The sequence below is a fragment of the Lepisma saccharinum genome, chromosome 11, assembly GCF_977018435.1.
Source record: "Lepisma saccharinum chromosome 11, izLepSacc3.1, whole genome shotgun sequence".
Lineage (NCBI taxonomy): Eukaryota > Metazoa > Arthropoda > Insecta > Zygentoma > Lepismatidae > Lepisma > Lepisma saccharinum.
The window spans coordinates 51,149,310-51,171,030 of NC_139239.1; the positions used below are offsets into that span (position 1 = coordinate 51,149,310).

Sequence of the window (21,721 nt, forward strand, 5' to 3'; positions counted from 1 at the left end):
TTTATAAAAATATTTTATTTCCTTTGTAAAGTGCCGGCCCCCGTGGTAGAGTGGTTAGTACTTCGCGCTACGACGCCAGGTGTCCTGGGTTGAAATCCCGGCCTGGGCAAGGATGTTTGTGAGTGTCTATTCATCAATTTCATCATATCATCACTCATCCTCATCTTCGAAATTAGCCAAAAGTTGCACAAAATCGAAGTAAATTAATCAATCCTTTGTAAAGTGATCAAAACAGTATATATTACAATGTGACGAAGCAATGGCAAAGATGATTTTGTAAATACCATTGTGGGGAGTATTTAAAGCCATCCCTAACAAATTCTAAATCAGGGTGGGCCATTCTAGGAAAATGATAAAATTCCTCGGCTTTAAAGATGAAATTTTCAAAAATTCAAGGGTACAAGCAGTTGTCTTCTCTATTTCAATCTTAGGTATTACCGCCTCTTACTCACTCCCACCCCACACAAATATATTGGGTTGGTGTGAATGAAATGTCCGTCCCAGATGCATCATTGCCAAACGCCAAACAAAATCAAAACTACAATACCTGGTTAATCAAAATAGTCGCCGTCTGCAGCCACACACTTTTGTCATCGCTCAGCCAACAATTGGATTCCATGGCGAGAGAAGTCTGGAGTCTGCGACGCAAATAACTCCTCAACGGCATGTTGCACCGCCCGATCATCAGTGAAGGTCTTCCCTGTCAGGAAGTGATCGAGATGCCGGAAGAGATGGTAGTCAGTAGGAGAGAGGTCGGGAGAATATGCTGGATGAGGGAGGGTTTCATATTGCAACTCATGGAGAGCCTGCACCGTCCTTTGCGCGACATGTGGGCGAGCATTGTCGTGCAACATGAGGACACCATGTCTGTGGACCATTGCTGGATGCTTGCGGAGAAGTTTGCGGTGCATTTCATGGAGTTCACACTGTAACGATCTGCATTGATGGTTTCACTTCGCCTGAGAAAGACATGATGGATCACACCCACCATAGACCACCATACCAGCAACAACACCTTCCGTGGGTGGAGAGGTGGTTTCGGAAACCGCTCTGGACGTTGATCACGATCCAACCATTGTCCTGATCATTTACGATTGTCATAGCAGATCCATTTTTCATCTGAAGTGACAATCCGATGCAGGAAACCATCCCAGTTATTCCTTACACTCAGAGAACTGCACACCTCCAGTCGGCGAGTCTTGTTGACCGGTGTCAAATCATGTGGTACCCATGAGTCCAACTTTTTCACTTTACCGATCGAACGGAGCCGCCAAACGACAGTGGTATGGTGTATGCCTAACTCGTGGGCAATGGCACGAACACTTTTCCGAGGGTCCGCTTCCACGGCGTTCCTAAGGAGCTCATCCGAATATGATGTTGGTCGATGGCCACGGGGTTCATTTTGCAATGCTGTGTCACCGGAACACAGTTTGAATTCGTAAAGACAAATCAATCGCAATTGTGTGTTATCCATGGTGCACTTTCAGACGACCCTGTTCAGCAACACACTGCCTTCTGACTGTCTGGGTGCTCCAGCCTGTTTGCTGGACGTATACAGAGTTTATGACGTTAGACCCGTGACCTCAGTCAATCCCGGTGTTGTGTTGTTGATGTGAGTTTCCCACTCGCACCAACCAAATATTAACAATATAAAGGATCTGCGTGATTTCAATCCTATCCAAAAATTCTAATTCAATTAATTTAAGCGACACATACAGCATATATTTCAAATGTTTAATTTAAGGTGTGAAGTTTACATTTACCAATTCACATATTCAGGCTCGAAAAATGTTACAGGTTATACCAATCTACAAAAAATTGTTAATTGTAAGGATATCAAACTAAAATTTACCTAATCAACTTCAAGATATCTTATCTTGCGATATTCTTCAGTTTGTCCAATAAACTGTTCTGCAAAGGACACTTACAAAGTAAACGCAGCTTTCTTTTCCTTCCTCCATACAAATAAAAGCTAAACTGTGAAAAAAATGCCTCAGAGCTTATATAAATATGTACAATGGGATTTGGATTAATAGAAGTTGCAATTTTTCACGTCTACAGATAAAAATTCACTTTGAATGCACGCATAATTTCCGCAATTCAAGTAATTCCCTGTGAGTACCCACCCTGTAAATGTTTATTTACTAAACAATGCTATTTTGAGCTGATTTTCGCCTCTTTTCTTGAAATTCCAAAGTTCTGAAGAAATTCTGCAAATGGCGCTTTACTCGTGCCTTCCATATTTGGCAAAAAAAAAACAAAAAGCTGCCTCAAATTTATTCGTCCTATGCATAATTGTCAATCAACCATCATCCAACATTTTCCAGCCAATCAGAGCACCCGCTGCTTCCACGGCCAGAGTGCCCGAAGTTTCCTGTTCAGCCGTCCAAGGTTCAAGACGAAGGGCCATTTATTTATTTATTAGGCAAAGAATTTGATTGCTTACAGTTGCAGATATTTGTACTAGTCACATGTCCTCGTCGCAGCTACAGTCCTGCCCCGAAATCAACCCACGAGAGAACCAGATTTTTGAAACGTGCGGAGGTATTTTTTTCGAAGTGATTCTACACTAAGAATCGATCCCCTATGATCTAACAGCAACAATTCGAAAACATACCAGCAGCGGGACTCGGCTTGTTTCGCGAAGCTTCAAGTTCTTCACAAGCAAGAATAGTCTGTGTCCTGAAACGTGTAAATGTCAAATATCTCGAAAACGGAGAGAGACAGAGCAAAAACATCAAGGGGAAAAGAAAATGTATCATCAAATTATCCGCATAGAAATAGCTATTTCATGTGAGTGAGGTAGAGCATTTAGATGAAGTATTCGAGGTTCTATTTTTTAAAAAAAACACATCAAAAAAGTGTATTTTATTCAAAGGAAGATTAAATTGATAAAATGTTGGCGCAAGTTATCGTGAAAATTTGCATAAATGTTGAACATGAGAAATACGAGAATACCTAGTATTCTATTTCCGGCCCTCGTACACTACGGGCACGCCACGCAGCGGGCCTGTATGTTACGCCCCTGATCCCACCTATATTTCATCGCCTTTGTAAATTGATTTCCATAACAGTGTTTTGAAGTATGTGTTGCTGTGAAAATTAAAAATCAAAATATGTACTTTTATGGCAGATGGTGTAATCAAAATATTGGTAATTTGACGCCTCACGTTTGACATACGAGTACATACACAAATATGATTTTTGTGAAATAATATTTTAGTTATGAATTTCTTTTTTTTTTTGTAGAAACACAATAGTCTTTCGATAAAATGTTTCTATTTTTTCATAAATTTGAGGGAAGCAGTTGCGCTGTCTTCCCATAATAGCTTCCACAAATATTGTACAGTGCGATCCATGAGTATTACCGTGCAAATTGTCCATGACTATTTTCATTATTTTTCTCTTGCATTCTATGTATTTTTAAGCGATATATTTTTATATATGCTGGTGCAGAAGTGTCAACAGCTTGTTTTGAGTTTTCCTTTAATTCTTGAAGCCCTTATTGGGTAAATAAAGTGGTAATGGACAATTTACAAGGTAATACTCATGGATTCCACTGTACGTTTATAGGCTATACTCTGCATCGACAAAAAACGAAGTGGTGGTACTTTCCCCTCTGGACCTTGTCCTTTTAAGAGACCAACTTCAACAGTTCAGTAAGTCCATTTATAGTTGTAGACTATTTTTTTCTGCCACTAATTCATAATTAAATAATTTAAATTAAAGATTGCTACCACTGCGCCATCCGGGAGTTTATATACTTGTTATTGTAATAGTTGTTGCATTGTAATCAAGGGGTCCGTGCTTCCATACCCGGTGGAGGCACATAGTGGTCCGGATCCCACCTTAAACTGTAGGTCCAGTTCCAATTAGCCTTTATGTGCATAAAGTGTACTTAAAAACAAAATTAAATAATCAATCTTGAAGGCACATAGCACATGGACACATTGCATATACGCAGCATAAAAATGACTCTCTTTGTATACTTCTGCAGACAACCACCTATTGTTGCCACTCTAAGACTAGACAAAGACGCCGATGATTACGACATGAACCATCCTCGAAGAGGAAAAGCAGTCATTTTCAACAATGAGCGTTTCGATGCGGACCTGATAGAAGATAGAAGTACTTCAGTCGATGTAAGTGAACTCTGTTCGGAATTATCGAGACTTGGATTCCATGTGACCGTTCACAATGATTATACGTATAGCAAACTGCAACATACAATACGCGAAGGTAAGATCCGTCGAAATATTTTTTGCATGCGTTTCAAAACTAATATCTAATTTGACCGATTTATACAAACTAGAGTTTTGAGGAAGAAATTTTCGTGAAAATGTTTCTAATTATAATTTAATATAATCCATTTAATATAACAAATTGTACCTCTCTTTATAATGCTTCTACAGTTAAACTTTACCTCTGTATTTATTAAAGAGAGGTAAAATATTCCGCCTTAATGGTTTAATATAGGCTCCCCCGAAATCTTGAAATTACCGCAGTTTGCGCTAAAGTCAAGGCGATCAGCTGTTTTGATAACTTTTTGATCGTTGGGGCTTCGTTTCGCAGCTATGAGTCGTTGAATAAATGGGATATTCTCTCCTGCATAGCCTAGATATAGTGCAGTGCCTTTCGCAGCCTATGTGTCCGCCTAACTGGAGTCGCTAGCTATGTAATGAAATAATGTCGTACAATTACATTGACAGTTACAATTAAATTGAGAACGTACCTTGTTTTAAGAGATGTCGAAATGATGTCCTCCTGAATCCACACATTTACGGACTATTTATAGGAAATTTTCACTAACACGTATCAGTTCATCTTCCGAAATTGCTTCAACTTCTCCTCCTGATATTTCCTATCAATTCTTCTAATGTATGGCTTCAGGTTTAAAACTTTGGAGCTCGCCACGAAGACGTCATGAAAATGTATGTTTCTTGTGTAAGGCGCCGGAGGGATTTTTGACGAGTATGTTCCAATCGTGCTCCAAAATCGTCTACTTTCTCCTCAGTAAGCACAAGCCGCTTTACCATTCGCTTTTTTTAAATCAGGAAGAGACCCTGATTCCCAAAATTTGTTCACAAGTATCCGAACACTCTCTTTGTGTAAAAGAGGTTCATTTGGGAATTCTGCTGCAATACGCATTCTAACTTCTCTACCGGAATTGTACGGATATCCTGGCATTATTAGACTGCTAAAAGCGCTCGCCAGTAATACGTAATCTAAAACAAAAAAAATTAAAACATTTGTTAACACCTTATCGCTTCACAAACACGTGCAAACTGGACACCAGCCACCTGGATACTGAAGCACTGACGCGTCCAGTGCCAATGTCAAAGTACAGCTGTGGGTCTAAATGCCGGCAGATGCTTTCTTTCTTTCTTTCCGCAGCAACCTAGGCTGCAAAAGGCATTGTATAATCCAGTCCCTGGCCATAAGACCCGCAGAAATTTTAACGTGGACGATTTTTTCTTTTGATCCTGTTAGGGCATGCCTAAAGAAAGGAAAAAAACTTGGGTAGACATCTGGCATACAGGTGCCAAGTTTTCTAGGGGCCTATAAATTCAAGATGGCCGCTTATACACGCACCAACAATAGAAATCGATCATAACTCTTTTAAAATTGGTTTTTGACAATTTTGCATAGAGACATATTTTGTTCAGAATTGCAAACGGAACAAAAAATATTCTTATTTTTTCATATCTTGCACTGTTATGGAGATATATCCAGTGAAAGAATTTCCTGCCCTTTTCTGCAAGGATTCTAACAATATTTTACACTTTACTTGACATTCCGGCATATAAAGAGACTAAAAATACTGCCTGTGCAACTTTGTTGATGCCTACTATTGTGGTGCATGGCCTGTGTGACGTTATACATCAAAGTTGGCTGCCTCTGAAGACATTGACAAAGAAAATCGACCATGTCTCCTTATCTCCTTCAGAAGTCATTTTGACCAGTCGTAGGTTCGTTGGGTTTTTGAATGAAGGGAAGACATGTGTATGGAGGATGCCTTCATTTTGAGGCATGCAATCATAAGTATAATACTAGGTGTTTTGCTGAACAATGTGTCAAAGAAGGTATATGGCGTCGGGAATCCTAGATGGCCGTCACGGAGGTTTTGAGCATAAAATACTGTCCATATCCAGATTTAGAGTTCGGTTATCAGATTTTTCAAGAGGAATTTTCATCTGGGTCCGGTATGCCAGATGTCTAACCAACATTTTTTTCCTTTTTTTAGGCATGCCCTAATAGAATCAAAAGAGAAAACTCGTCCACCTCAAAATTTCTGCGGGTCTTATGGCCAGGGACTGGACTACGTACAGTTCTGTTCAGATAATCTGGCACACTCGTTTGAGTTAAAGATTAGATTCGGAGCCGATTGAGTGTGGAAGTACAGCCGAAGTAAAGGTTCTGGAAAACAGCACTCTGCAGTGTTGCTTACCACGAAAGTTTTACACCGGATGCAGGGAATTTTCTGACTTGCCGAGTGAAAAGAAACGGTTACAGGAAATCTTTGCATTAGAATTATTAATGCAATGCAGTGTCCAATTTGAAAAGAGAATGGCGAAAAAAATTCAGGAAAATGTGTTCGAGATAATCAGTATACCATAACTAATAAAAAAAAAAATGCCTCAATCCGTTCGCTTGCGTTCATTTGAAAGCAGAGGGGAGTGGATGGTGGTTCCATTACCTCTTTCCCTAGAATAAAGTAACAGCAAAGTCGGCTTTCACCAAGAGGACCCAGGTTCGAATTCCGACCTGAGCGTGGGTGTTCTTTGTTTTGCTTGTTGTTTTTATTAAAAATAAATACAAATTCAACTACTATTATTCGACGAAAAGCATTGATGCTATGTTTAGAAAACAAACGTAAATTTATTTTATTGATAATTAGATATATGAATTATTTTAAGCATATTTGTCATATTTTTCATGATGCATTTTCACATCCCTCTTACATTTGGTAGCCACTCCTTCCTCCAATAAGAATAAATTTACAATTTTTCTAATCTTCTCCATTTTTTTTATTTCCAACCCAATTTTCCTTGCGTCCTATATTTTGTGTTTACATACAAGCGGAGGCACGCCACCCTAGCTCCCCTTCCGGACTAACATTTCTGTTTGTGATTGAATCATTCAACTTATCACCATTCATCCTCATCTTCTCGATTAGCCGAAAGTAACAGAAAATCGAAGTAAAATAAATGAAAGTAAATCAGCCAACAAATTATGTTATTGTAAAAGCGCTAGTCAAAGATAAGGAATCACGTTTTTCCCTCGCCCCTGGCTCCTCACCACTCACCAGGAAGCAAGAGTGAGGTTCCATGCAGAAACCTTCGCACACAATGAGTGCATAGAGCGCATGCGTCGTGGGGCTGACACGTCTTGTTTTACTCCTTAAATTAGAAGTCTCAAACTTCATGACATGAGTTCGAACCCTGGCGAGACCAATATTTTTCTTATTTTTTTTCAAGGTGAAAAGTTATATGTGACATGTTTCGAAATTAGACTAAATTATTTCGGCTCAATCTGGCATTTACGAATATGATTAATGCATATCATAATTCCGAAAGCCACCAACTTTCAATTCAATAGCAAACATTCAGATCGCAAAAAGTAGTGCCAAAAAGAAACCTGTATTTTTCGTTTTTAGAGGAAAATACACAAAAAAGAACAAAATAATGACTATTTTTTAAAAAAAATATTTAATTTGCAAAGTGACATGCTTCTGGCAAACTTTTTTTGCCTGCATAATGTCTCGCAAATCTGTCGGCATGTCACACTTCACTGTTGGAGAGTTTAAGTCACTAGATGTTACAAAGTTAGAATCTTCAATACAGATCTAGGCTGATATTTTTTATAGTTGTTTCATCATGAGCTTGACTTTTGATTTAAGCCCGCTCATGCAAAGACAGTTTAATCGGGGCTAGGCCTACAGTTTGAGGTGTATCCGCATTCCTTCACTGGGTATCGAACCCGGACCAACCGATTGCAAGGTGACGACTTTACCACTATGCCATCGGGGAGGCCTTTGATTATATAATGTTTGTAGGCACGGTTAAGCTAGGGAAGTATAAAATTGATTCTCTAAATAAATTCATGATTCATGAAAAACATAGTTCAATAATGAAAAAGTTAAATAGCCCATGTTGCTGCATAGAAAGGAGGCAAGAAAGTATGCAAATTTATATCATGGCTTTAATGGTCTGAATTAAATGCTCACCAAATATTGCAAACTTGATGAGTTCAGATAGGCGCCAAACTCAAAATTGCAGTCGCATTTTGAAAGTAGTGACAACTAAATTGCGACTGCATCATTAAGAAAAATATTATTTAAGCGTTTCCATCATTGTGTAAAAATTTTACTTTCCTGATTGGGTTGTCCCAAGTCTCTTTCCCTTATAGCCTAATATTTAAAATGGAGTTAAGAAATAAAGTTTATCCAATATTCTAATCTCTGTTGCAGACAACAGCACACAGCACCAAAGTATACATATTGAGATGAGATCCAACTTGGTAGCAATAAATGCATAATTTTCAACACGGGTAGGTTGGTGTATTTCCCTCAATAGCGGTGAAACCTCGAATTACAGTCTTGTGCATGCGTACGAAATTTTCTATTGTGAGCATTTAGCTACTATATATGCGGTAAATTCTGCTACATCTCAATGAAACTTGCTTTCTTGTCTCATAATACTAAATGTAGTACAGAAAATCTCATTAGAGAATACAAACAAAACACTGTAAAACTCACAATTCTATCATTTTTAAAATTTAATTATCGATTTCTCAAACAAGAAGACATTTTAACCTGTTCTTCAAGCAAACGCAAAATGACTATCATTTCGGTCAATTTAAAGTAAATTTCGAATATTTATAATAATAACACCTTCAACCAGACATAAAAAATCCTCTTTTACAATTTTCACCAACATATCTCACCTTCCATCCCGAAATTACTGATATAAAATCCATCGTGCAACCAGTCTGTCAGTGTGTGTGTGTGTGTGTGTGTGTGAAGGGGTGGGGTGAAACGAGGGAAGTGGCAAATGAATGACGGAAAACATTAATATTCACTTATCGATTTAACCCAAAGTTTCGAACTCAAATTCTGTGATTTTTCTTTCACAGAAGAATAACGTTTGACCTTACGATGGGAAGTGGTTGTTATATACAAAGACTTTCAGTAGAAACGCAATAGAGAAAAATTCGTTCCAAATAAAAATGATGCCACACGCATAGTCCTTTCAATAATTATTTTCTCCTTGCCACAATAACTACAACAAAATATAAAGCTGTGACTCGGTGAAATACTTTTCGTGGTACCCATTTGGCAGAAAAAGGAAAACAAAAACTTTAACCAGACGGAGAATCGAACCTAGGATTTCAGCTGTCGTTTTACCGACATGGACACAAGCCGCTGTGCGAGAAAGCATGCTATTAGGGAGATTTCTCCTGAAGATTGCACTCTTACCTGTCCGTCTCCAAACCTTCAATGTCCCTTCTCTCTAATTACATTAATTTGAATTCAATGCGCTTCATGGTATAGCGTCTCTAAGCTGTGCACACATTGCTCACAGACTATAAGTTAATGTTGTGTGTGTATATTAATGAAGACGATCGAAGACATTCGAAGACGTGCTTTTGTGCAAGGTTAGTGTTTCCAACCCCTAACTATTTGAAGAAGAACAGTGACTTCTCAGGAAAATATGAAGACATTCATCCAGCCTGTATTGATTTTGGGAGCTTTTTTATCCTACTTTCGTGTTCAAATTACAAGCTAGAAAAGCAGTTTGGATATGTAGGAGAAAGTAACGAAAGTGATCCTGAAGTCACATCATTTGATCCGTGATAGATATTCTTATTGCCTTGGATTGTTTTTTTCTCCCGTCCGCATCTAGAACGTCAATTCGATTTATTTTTTGTTAACTTCACTTTCCTTCCACTTTTAGTTAATCGAGACGAAGAAGATAAATGATGATATGGGAAAATTGATGAAGGGACACTCGCAAAGAACACCCACGCTCAGGTCGGAATTCGAACCCGGGTCCTCTTGCTGAACGTCGACTTTGCTGTTAGGTTAATCTAGGGAAAGAGGTAACGGAACCACCATCCACTCCCCTCTGCTTTCAAATGAACATCAACTTTTCGCAAGCGAAGGGATTGAAGCAGTTCTTTTTTATTATTTTTTTATTAGTTATGGCATACTGATTATCTCGAACATATTTTCCTGATTTTTTTTTTCTTTTCAAATTGGACACTGCATTGCATTAATAATGAAAATGCAAAGCTTTTCTGTAACTGTTTCTTTTCACTCGGCAAGTCAGAAAATTCCCTGCATCCGGTGAAAAGCTTTCGTGGTAAGCAACATTGCAGAGTGCTGTTTTCCCGAACCTTTATTACGGCTGTACTGCCACACTCGATCGGCTCCGAAGCTGATCTTCAACTCAAACGAATGTGCCAGATTCTCTGAACAGAACTGTACAAGTACGAGCATAACTACTCTGCAGAGGTACACAGATTCACGGTTGCCACTCACATTTTCTTTTTTGACGGAAAAAGGAAATAGGACAAACCCAAAATTTCTTATGAATATTAAGTATTAAGTAAAGGCTTTCCCATGGAGCCTGAATACCTTTGGACATAACTTATGAATTCTCTCTGTGTTGCAAACAAATTAAATACGACAAGCAACGGGTGCGCACGCGATTATGTGCTTGTGTACGGATAACTTCAGAGCAAAGGGAAATTCCATTGACTTCACCTTAGCTATGCTTTAGTATCTTATTTGAACAGAAAAAAGTAAACAAGTTTGGATTGTGCTTACTGTGCAACCATGATATCTTTCATGGGTATTTATCACCTGGGGGACGCCAATCTCCGTAGCCGAGTGGTTAGCACAGCGCCAGGGTTCCCGGGTTCTTATCCCGGTATGGGTGTTTATTGTGAGTGGTCCTTCATCAGTTTGATCACATAGAAACGTATTCTCATTTATTTATTATTACCATCAACAGAGGTATATCCTCCAATGACAGAAGGGGAACATAACGATGATGATAATAATAATAATAGAATGAGTATTAATTACAAAATAACAATACAATTACAATAGATGTCATAATTAATTCATTCACCAATTGTATTCATTACATAAGTATAGACAAAGACATACATAATAGCTCATCTTCACGATTAGCCAAAAGTGGCAGAAAAGCGAAGTAAAATACGCCAAATCAACGACCCAATCAGACCCTGGAATATCTATATTCTGAATAATAAAATTATGATTTTAATTATGACAGTTTCTCAAGCATATGTAAACATACTTTGATTTATCTTGGAAAAGTCATCGTTAAGAAAAACACTCCAGTCTTGTTATTTTTGTGTATATGTTTATGCAAATGGAGATTTTCAAGGAACCCACGAAACGAGGTTTCAGTGAACAAAAGATAAGGAACGTTATTCACCAATAAGTTCTCTACAAAGATTGAATTTGTACGGTGTGTGTGTTTGGGGTGGTGGTTTATTAGGAACATAAAATATTTCATGTATTTTTTCCATGTTCAATATACGAAAGTGAAATAAAACAAAAAAGAAACATCATCGCAAAGTGGGATACATCATGCAGAAAGCATACTCTGATTTTCCTTACTTAAAATTAAATGAGGTTTCCTACCACATTAGTTTACTTTCGACGGCGAATATAAATCATAGATACGATGAAACTAAACTTGAAATAAATATAAAGACACCTCATGCCCAGGCCGAATCCTCATGGTGAAATAGTGGGACGAACATCCAATACACTCGGTCACAAAGCTAACTAACCTTCTTAAACCCGAAGGTTTATGGCTGCAGCAACGCAAGCCTTCCAACTGCTATCCTGGGCAAGATCACTCCACTTTTTCCAATCCTTGCAGATTTCCTTGTGGTCCATCTCAACGTTATCCCTCTATCTTCGTCTTGGCCTTCCTACAGGTCTCTTACCATCAGGTTTCCGAACAAGAATCCCGTAAACTCTTCTTTTCTCTCCCATTCGTGTCACATGGCCTGCCCACCAAAGTCTTCTTCATTTAAATATTCTAATAATATCTGGACAGGAATACAAATTGTGCAGTTCTACATTATGTAACATTCTCCACTCACCAGCCTCCTCATCCCTTTTATGTCCAAACATTTTATTCAATATGCGAGTAACCGAACGCTTCGGATTAAATTTTCTGCAAAAGCGCTAGAGTCACATGCAAAAACAGAATTGATGGAAAGTTGGCAGAAACTATGGACATTTACTGGGAACACTCATGGGTAAAAGTACTATTTAATTCAACCACATATACCCAAAGAACCATGGTATCAATATATTAATCTTTCAAGAAATTCTTTAACAACGCTTATTAGATATTGGTTAAATTACACCCTTGCTCCTGAAGACTTGTACACTGGGAAAATTGTGCAATCACCAATCTGTCAGTGTGGTGCAACTGAAGGAACATCTGATCATGTTATATTTGAATGTCTTCTCAACAAAACTACACGTGATTGTTTCTTAAAAGAACCAAAACAAGCAGGATATAATGTGGCATATGCCTTGTCAACACTTTTGAGGAATCCGACTAAGAAAATAATATATATATTTTTACCAACTATATTAGAAGAGAAAATATTGTGTTATAAAATGACGACATTGTAAAATTATGAAATTGTAAAATCATGAAATTGTAAAACAAATGTAACTGGTGCACAACTGAAAATCTAAAACCAAATATATATATATATATATATATATATATATATATATATATATATATATATATATATATATATATATATATATATATATATATATACACAAAAAATGCAAGTACGGGAGTCACGTAAGATAAGTATCAATGCTTATGTCTTTGCAGTCGAGCATGAAGACCATACGGATGCCGACTGCCTAGTGGTTGCAGTTTTCACCCGTGGCGACGAAGAGTGGCTTTTAGCACGAGACAGCGATTATCGTGTTCGATACCTTCTGGAACCTTTCACAGCACACAGGTGCCCGTCGCTTGCTGGGAAACCAAAAATTTTCTTCATACAGGTAAGATCTCAATCTCATGTAAGCTTCAAAATAAGCACTTGTACAATTATATAAAGGTATAGCAATCTTATATCGTAGGAGAATAATTGTGCAATCCCTTCTATACTATAACATTACAGTAATAGTTTCCATAATATGTATGTGTTTTTACTACAGAAAGTTCATAAAATAATTTTTCAATCTTTTTCCAAGTAACATGTATCTCAAAAGTAATGCAACTACAACTTTTGGTTGCTTACAACATGAAAACATGAGATATTCAAACTACAAATTTAAATTATAAAACCTCGTGTGCTATTTACATATTGTTTATTTTACTTGGAAACGCTACAAAAAGCGTTTTAACGGATTATGTTAATTAAAGCCTCAATCCAGAGGCTATTACTCCCAAGAATGTCCAAATCGACAAAAATGATACACAAAAACTGTTTAGTTTACAATCAACAGAGCATCTGGTTCGTACATGCGTGTGTGTGTGTGGAAACTATGTCCATGCACACAACTCCTGTAATAAAAGTATACGAATTTCCAAATGGTTGGAAATGCTCGCAAATTTGTCTCATGTCAAAAACATCTGATAACGTGCAAATTACAACTACACACCAATTGAGAGAATTTATGCTCTAGTTAATCTATTAAGACGTCTCCAATACGGATGTAGATCAGTTGTTGATGTGGGGAGTGCACGGGGGATGCTATCCCTCCAGTTAAGGAAAATTTCATAAAGCATCCTCCAGTTGGCATAATTTACATACACATACCCCACCTACTTCATCATTTAAATGTTGATTCATACAAGAATCCCTCCACCTATCATTTAACTCGGTCAAGCATTCCGCCGGCTTCCATTTCGAGCAATAATACAGAAATGTTTTTACATATTCATCAACGGAACAGGATATCGAAGGTCAGGTATCACGGCTACCGTTAAGGGGGTTCTAGAGCCATGCTAAAGCATAGGTCCAAATTTCTTTGTTGGATAACCGTACAACTAATATAGATTCGGTAAGGAAAAAAAATTCCGATATAAAATAATAATCCTATAGCGCAACAGCCCAATATTGGGCCAAGGCTTACCTACCGACTGCAGGCCTTCCTCCCACGCGAGCCACCAAGGGGGCTTGGAGATCTGCAGCCAGACTAGGGGGACGCCGTCCCGTTTCCGATATAAAAGATTGTTTTATTCACTAGAACCTGTTATCATTATAATTTTGTTATGATTGAAGGTATTTAAGTAAATAACACATAGTTTCGTGAGTAACGCTTGCTGGCTAATGAAATTGTTGGTGTGTGTCACGGAGTTATGTTTGCTGCAACATTTCAGCACACAATCGAAACATACGTAAATTCTATACACAGAAAACATGGGTTTTCTGCACATAATTACTTTTCTCTGGGTTCAAAAAAATCCAACAAGAGTCCAAACTTACTGCTAGTTTACCCAGTTATGCAAAACGTGCAGGGACTACACGGAACATGCGCCTTGTCAGGGGTGCGAAGGAACCTTGCAAAGTTACCGAAGGTTCTCTGCGGTACTGACGGTTGACCCCGGAGTCACGTGGTATCTGCTTATCAGTCGAAGATGACCTTGTGCATGCAGAACTGAAGCAAGCAAAGGTATTTTATGTGGTTTGACTAGAAAACAATATTACATACCTCTTCACTGATGGAAAAGAATAAAAATGTTTGCCCTTGGCGGGGATCGAACCTAGGTCTCGCTGATGAAAGCTCTGTTCTATAACCAACACTCTATCAATAACACTTCACTTTCTTTTTTCAAGTCAGTCTGTTTCCTTCCTCAGCACATGAAGAAGAAGATGCATCTTAATTTCTCTCATAATTGTTTCATTGTATATTAATAGAAACCAGGAATGTCAAAAATAGGCGCATTCTTTCCCTTCAAAATCCCGTTTCGCACATCTTGCTTCTCCAATTACTGTTATTTGGACATTCAATTGGAAGTCAAAACTAGCTTTGTGTGTGTGTTTTCAAGTACATTTGTGTGAGGAGAGTGGCGTGAGCGTGTGGTGGATGTTGTTCTAGGTATTATTTTCGTTCAAAGCATTAATATAATTGTAAAATATAGAATTTTACTGTAATGCAATTAGTGAAAATATAAACTAAGTTCGTCAGGTTCGTTCCCAAACAACATTAAATGAAGGAACGTAACGTGGACCGAGTATTATTCCATGTTGAGAACACGAGACATTACGTCCCACAATCTTGATCTCGTATTTTTCTTTGGCATCACTGTTCAATTTACAGAGATATATACCCGTGATTGGTATACAACCCGCAGAATTGCAATGTTGGTTGGGTTATCTACTCACAAGGCGCTTGGTGGTCAGACAACGAGGGCTTGCTTCAGTGCTTTTTCAATAGGATCGTTACAACCCAGAAGTGTTCGTGACTGTACACAATGCTTAAAATTACACAATTTTTCAAGGTGTAAAACAACATAATAACAATAATAATAATAATAATAACACATGGCGCGACAGCCCTCGAAGGGGCTTGGCCTATCTCTCGACTAGTCACCCTCCCACAATCCTATCTAAAGGTGTGGATTTCTTCAACCGGTAATAGGGTGACGTGTGGTCAACACGTCGAACCCCCAGCCTTTATAGGAGATATCCGCGACCGGGTTACGCTACTCACTCGTAGCTCCTAAATTTCGTCACGATGGTGGGTTGCCACCAGCCCCATACACAGGCCGAGAACCCAGAGACTGAACCCTAGTGGACTCGAACCCATGCCATCCCGCAGTCGGAGCCCAAAGTACAGCACCTTAGACAGCACGGCCACGGAGGAGGACCTAGACAAATAGTGCCTACCCTTGATTCATGCATAGATCTGGCAACATGGCACTCGGTTGCCATGACAATCGATGGTGCCATCTGTTATCGAAAGTTACTGAAAAATTGTGTTTAGTTCCCCCTTAAGGCCGCGACACGTACCACAGCACAGAGCCTCGCTTTGCGATCTACGAGTATGTCTTGGAAACGGAAAGTTGAATTAGAATTCTAACCTTTAACTAACATTCAACAATGCTTGTTTTCTAGCATGATCCCGTTTCTGTAGAGTACTGCAGTCTTTAGTACCTATGTTATCTGACAGAGAAAATAGCTTCGAAATCGCCCTTTTGACCCCATATTGGATTTTAACGCATTTTGCTGTATGTTTAATAGAAACTGACTGATTTTATGCTAGAAAAATTTAGGTTCTTTGTGAATTTTGTTAGTTTCGAGAAAAAAAGATTTACAAGGGCAAGTCGTCTTCAAAAAGAGGGAGGGTTGTTTCTAAACCCTGTTTTTATAGCCCACAATGGATTTTAAGGCATTTAGGGTTTTGTTAATAGAATGTGATTGATTTCATGCTAAGAAAATGGGATCCTTTGTGAAATTTCTTAGTTTCCAAAAAGATGAGTTGTCTTTTGGGGAATGGACACCAAAAGTCTCTAAGTACGGTGATCTTATAATTTGGCCGTCGTTTTTTATTCAAGATGGCGTTTTGTTCACAAAACGCATCACTGTCACCCAAGTTAGAACATGTCGAATATTTTTTCCCCCTGAGCGCCTCACACGTTGCCATACACATTCCTACACAGAGATTCCAATCTGTAACTTCCGGCTTCGTAGGGCAGTACGTTGATCACTCCGTCAAGGTGGACGGCAGCAGTTGCCTGATGCAGGCTAACATAATATTTTATATTAATACGGGCTAGATAACAATTTTGCCATTTTAGCTTCAATTAATACAGCAAAGGCTAAAAACACAAAGTATAAATATGTTCACGAGCAAGTAAAACGCATACTGTCACTATAGTTGAAAACATTACAATCTTAAATTGTGTAAATTATAGGAGAGATACAGTATGTAATTTGTTTCCAGTTATAATTCATGATCACTGTCTGTGTAAATGTATAATTTCAGATGATAGAACGCTAACTCGAAATACTTTGTTCTACTCACCACGTCCTGGGCCATGTTCTGTAGCAGTTGTAGTGATCCATAATATCCTACGGAGAAAAGAAAGTATTAAAATATTGCAATTAGCACAAAGAGTACATAAAATGTATGAATTTTTACTTGAATCAGAATAGTAAAATTGAAGGATATCGATTTATGTCTTTTAATAATAAGATCTGATACCTTCAATCCCTTGAAACGATTACGGCCTGTTTCGCTTTACTGCGTTTTCACCCCCCCCCCAATACAATTTCGCGTGATTTATGTGACACTAACTTTCTAAGGGCAAACGGGACATCCCATTTCGCCTTTCGCCTTATCCTGTTTCGCCTTACGCACAAAACATTTCCCAGCAGATATCGACATGAAGGGTCAGGTCCTGCTCTGATTTTATTAATTCAACAAAGGCAAAAACCTAACCTAACCTATAGTGCAGGAGGCCTTAGAAAGATCGTTTTGCGGGCTTGCAGCAGACGACAATATGGGGGTGTGCCTGCGAGAACCAATCAGGTCCGCGAATGAGCGAGCCCGGTTGCCACAGCTAGCTCGCTGCACCCTTCTGGAAGGGTGAGTGACCTCTGCCTCTTGCTACCTCGGCCTGTTTGTTCGGCTGAGGAGCAGACGACACGAGAGTATCGGCAATAGTGTGCGAGCGACATCTGCTGTTAGCCCGCGAAACGCTCTTTCTAAGGCCTCCTGCACTATAACGCTGGTGGTCCTTAGAAGGGCGCTTGGTCCGACTGAGAACCGCACGGAGGGAGATTGGCCGAGGTCGGTGCTCCTGGGGGTCGTAGTGAGGAGCCAAGGTAGGCAACATCACAAGCTCTGCGCTCCCATTATGAATTACCCTTCAAGTCCATAATATTCCCAGGTGGGAATTTTTTTGTGTGTAAGGCGAAATGGGATGTCCCGTTTCGCCTTAGAAAGTTCGTGTCACATAAATCATTTGAATTTGTATTGGGGAAAACGCATTAAGGCGAAATGGGATAAGGCGAAACGGGAGGACACGCTTGAAACAAATTTCTCTCGGAATCCTGTCTCCATGTTTTTCTTTATAATAATAAAATAACTTCGTTTTTCGACATATACATATGTGGATCATCTTGAGTGTGCACCTTATTGGAGGAACTCGGCGAATGTGAGTTTAGTGCAGTCAGGTTTTTTTCCATGTTTTTTCTGATTGTTAGCACTTATATTTTTGGTGATAATTTCTCCATGAAGATATTTCCCACAATTCGCTTCTTATTTTTTCTACCCAGTTAATTGCTTTTGCAATATAATACTGATCATTAGAGCAACCAGTTTTATCTTCAGTTCTCAACAAGTATCTCCCAGAATGTAGTTACTGAAACATGCATTTCTTTTCAGGCATGCCGGCCCCTGTGGTGGAATGGTTAGCATATTGCGCTACGACGCCACGGGTCCCGTTTTCGAATCCTGGCCTGGCCATTGGATGTTTGTGAGTGTCCAGTCATCAATTTCATCATATCATCACTCAACCCCATCCTCGCAAATTAGCCAAACATGGCACAAGAAACGAAGTAAAATAAAACAAATCAATCAATCAATCTATCTTTTCAGGCATGTCATGGGAAGGAGGCTGTTGGCGTCACACTGACAGCAGATGCACAGAGAACAAAAACATATTCTCCGACAACAACCTGCACCATTCCGTGCCACGCGGATTTCCTCATAGTCTACAACACCACTGAAGGTAACAGTTTCGCATAAGTTGCTTACCGAAACGTTCAGTTTATTGATAGTGGATACATAAGGATCTTAAAAACACTAAAAATACGAATATATAGAAAATATACACTAGAAGACGAAGAGTTAAAATGGAAAATATACATACTGGAGGACATAAAATGGGCAAAACATGAGTGGAAACTGGCACTAAAAGAAGGCTGAAATAGCTACTAAAAGATAAAAATATTATCTAAAATACGGGGAATACGCACTACAGTAGCGCAAATTGTAGCGAAAGTTGAGTATATATGTACTAAAGTAGGAGAAAATCACTACAGTAGTAGAAATAGGCACTCAAACAGAAGGAATTTGCACTAAAGTAGACTAATAGGAGGAGTTCAACGGACTCTTTTGGCGAGTTTTTATCTCTTGTAGAAATGTGCTATTTTTCTTCCTCTGTATGAGTAATCCTCATTACACCACGCGAGAACGTGAACGATCCGTGTTCCAGAATTTTAAAAGACATAATAACCCGCTTAATAAGAGCCACACATCTTACCGAAATATTAAAAACTCCCCAAAAGAGTCCAATGAACTGTCTCCATGAGTCTACTCAATCAAGAAGCAGCAAATAGGTATTAAAGGAGGAGATATTGACAAAAAAAAGTGGACGAAATAAACGGCACAAAAATTGCAATGGTTAGACGAACTCTTTAAATGTACAGTGATGCTGAAATGTCAAATAAGCACTAAAAATGAGAATTGGATATAAAAATATATAGAAGATGACTATACTGAAAAAAAATTTTGAATTGTTATTTGAACGCCAATGTAAGTTTGTTTTCTCATATACTAAATAGCAACCTGCTTTAAGTTTAAGTTAATTCAGTATTTTACATAGTTTCACATTTATGGTAAACTTATATATGTTCGGTAATACATATTTTGTCACATTTTTTCTATTAATTTCAGATTGTGTATCTTCCCAAAACGAAAAGAGGAGTTTGTTCATCCAGAGTCTTTGCCATGAGTTGCGGAGCGGGGGAACTTCTACAGATTTGTTAACTCTGATGACCCGTGTATCTCATGATGTTGCTATGAAGTATAAGAGTTACAATAAGGCATCAGAACTCAACATGGAAAAGCAATTTCCTTTCATTATCAGCATGCTGATTCGCAAGGTCTACTTTACCAATAAGGTATCCACTTTTACCTCCAATTTTTTTAAAAAATAGATATATTATATATTGAAAGTCTGTGTAGACGTCTACGAGCGAGCTATACATACTTGTCCTTCTCAAAATATTTCATGAAGGGGTGGGTGACTGTTTAATACGTAATCAAATCCCAACCTCTCTCTCCCTGCTATCAGTACACTCTCGAAACTGCATTGTTTGCATCAACGTCACCAGAAACTTTTGTTTTTGCTCATGGAAATCCCTAAGAAGGTGAATCAGGCATAACAGCAGATAAAAAGGTATTTTAGAACAAAAAAATTAAGAAAAGTACTATTTTAAGAGTATTTATTGATTAACGTTTTCAGAAACGTACGTTGATTTTACTTCCTATAATAACCAAAGAATAATTGCGAAATTCTGGGCTTCAGTCACAATACTTTCAAGAATCATATTTGACGTTCACATTTGTTGGGAAATTACTGTTCAGATGTAGCAATATAAAGAGAATATTACGCAATGTATGATGGCAAATTCCATACCCGTCGATCAAAATTGTCAGTATTCCTGTCGTATAAGTTTTCGTTAAAAGAAAAGTGTCTTATTTATTTTTAATACTCCTATTATTCCAGCTTTTGCGTTAATATCATCCACGAAGGCTAAACATTTGTAACCAGACAAGGGAAATGTTCCCTTATACCCACATACAAATACAAGACAAATATTGCATAAACAGCTTTAGGAAGATTCCATATCAAAGCTAATAAACAAATAATGTCGCTTCTGCCACTCCTGGAAAGTGACTCATGCGCCACTAATTGGTGTGGTTGCTTTTGACACTAAGACGAAAAAGACAGCGTAAGCAAAAGCAAACTTCAAGCTGACGACTGTATTAAAATTACTTCCGGTATATGCACTTGTATTCACGTGAGGTTCAAATATTCACTACCATCTTAAATGTGCATTTATATGCACTACAAAACTTCACTATAGTAATTCAAATAAAGTGAACGAGTTAATTCGTTAAAAGCACATGAATTTTTCTGAAGTAAAAAGAACAAAAACACGCAAAAATCCACCACTAAACGCACGGCCATGAAAATAGGCGGCTAGGCAGAATTGCGCTGGTGCCACATGTGGAAAAAGCAAAGCGAGAGGTGGACAAAAGTCGCTAGTTCCTGCGCACTGTGTGGTAACGTCAACAGGACTGCGTTGCCTAGTTCGAGCGTCAGACCGACCTCTATCTGGGGCACTTTCGAGTCCCATTCGATACAGAACTGGTGATCCTGTGAATTGAAAATTCGTTACAGGTCCCAGAAATTGAGTCCTAAATCTGCACTTTGGGCTGCTCTTAAACTTTCGAACACACGGTGTTGTGCTCCAACTTGGCAACACCGCGAACCAGAGGTGCCCATCTCCCCCAACGTCGTGGACGCATCCCCCCAAAGTCGTTCATCAAAATCCCCCCAAAAGAATTGTTCATCATAACCCCCCCCCCACACACACACACACACATATAGTTTGGACAAACACACACTAACTGATTTTTGTTTGAATGTCGATAATTTGATTTCATTTTAAAAGTAATAAATTTTCGGAATACATAAGCGTTAGACAACGAAAACTTACAGTATTTTAAAATTATCCAGTCAGTCGTATCACAGGAACACATACAAGCGAAACAAATCGTGCCTGAAATCATTCAATACTAAAACTGAAGTCCGTATGTCGGAAGTTCCGAGCCGACTCGGAATTTGAACAACTAAAACAACAGACATTGTTTACCACTGGCCGAGATGCC

General features: G+C 38.5%; 1 protein-coding gene across 1 annotated transcript in view; it reads left to right on the forward strand.

Annotated features, from left to right (window-relative positions):
• LOC145995027 (uncharacterized) overlaps positions 1 to 21,721 on the forward strand; it is a 52,203-nt gene that overhangs the window by 24,072 nt on the left and 6,410 nt on the right. Inside the window, exons 3-6 of the mRNA XM_083131560.1 lie at positions 3,998 to 4,239; positions 12,912 to 13,087; positions 18,638 to 18,770; positions 19,718 to 19,944. Coding sequence (XP_082987686.1) covers positions 3,998 to 4,239; positions 12,912 to 13,087; positions 18,638 to 18,770; positions 19,718 to 19,944 — 778 coding nt within the window. The remainder of the gene's footprint in view (positions 1 to 3,997; positions 4,240 to 12,911; positions 13,088 to 18,637; positions 18,771 to 19,717; positions 19,945 to 21,721) is intronic.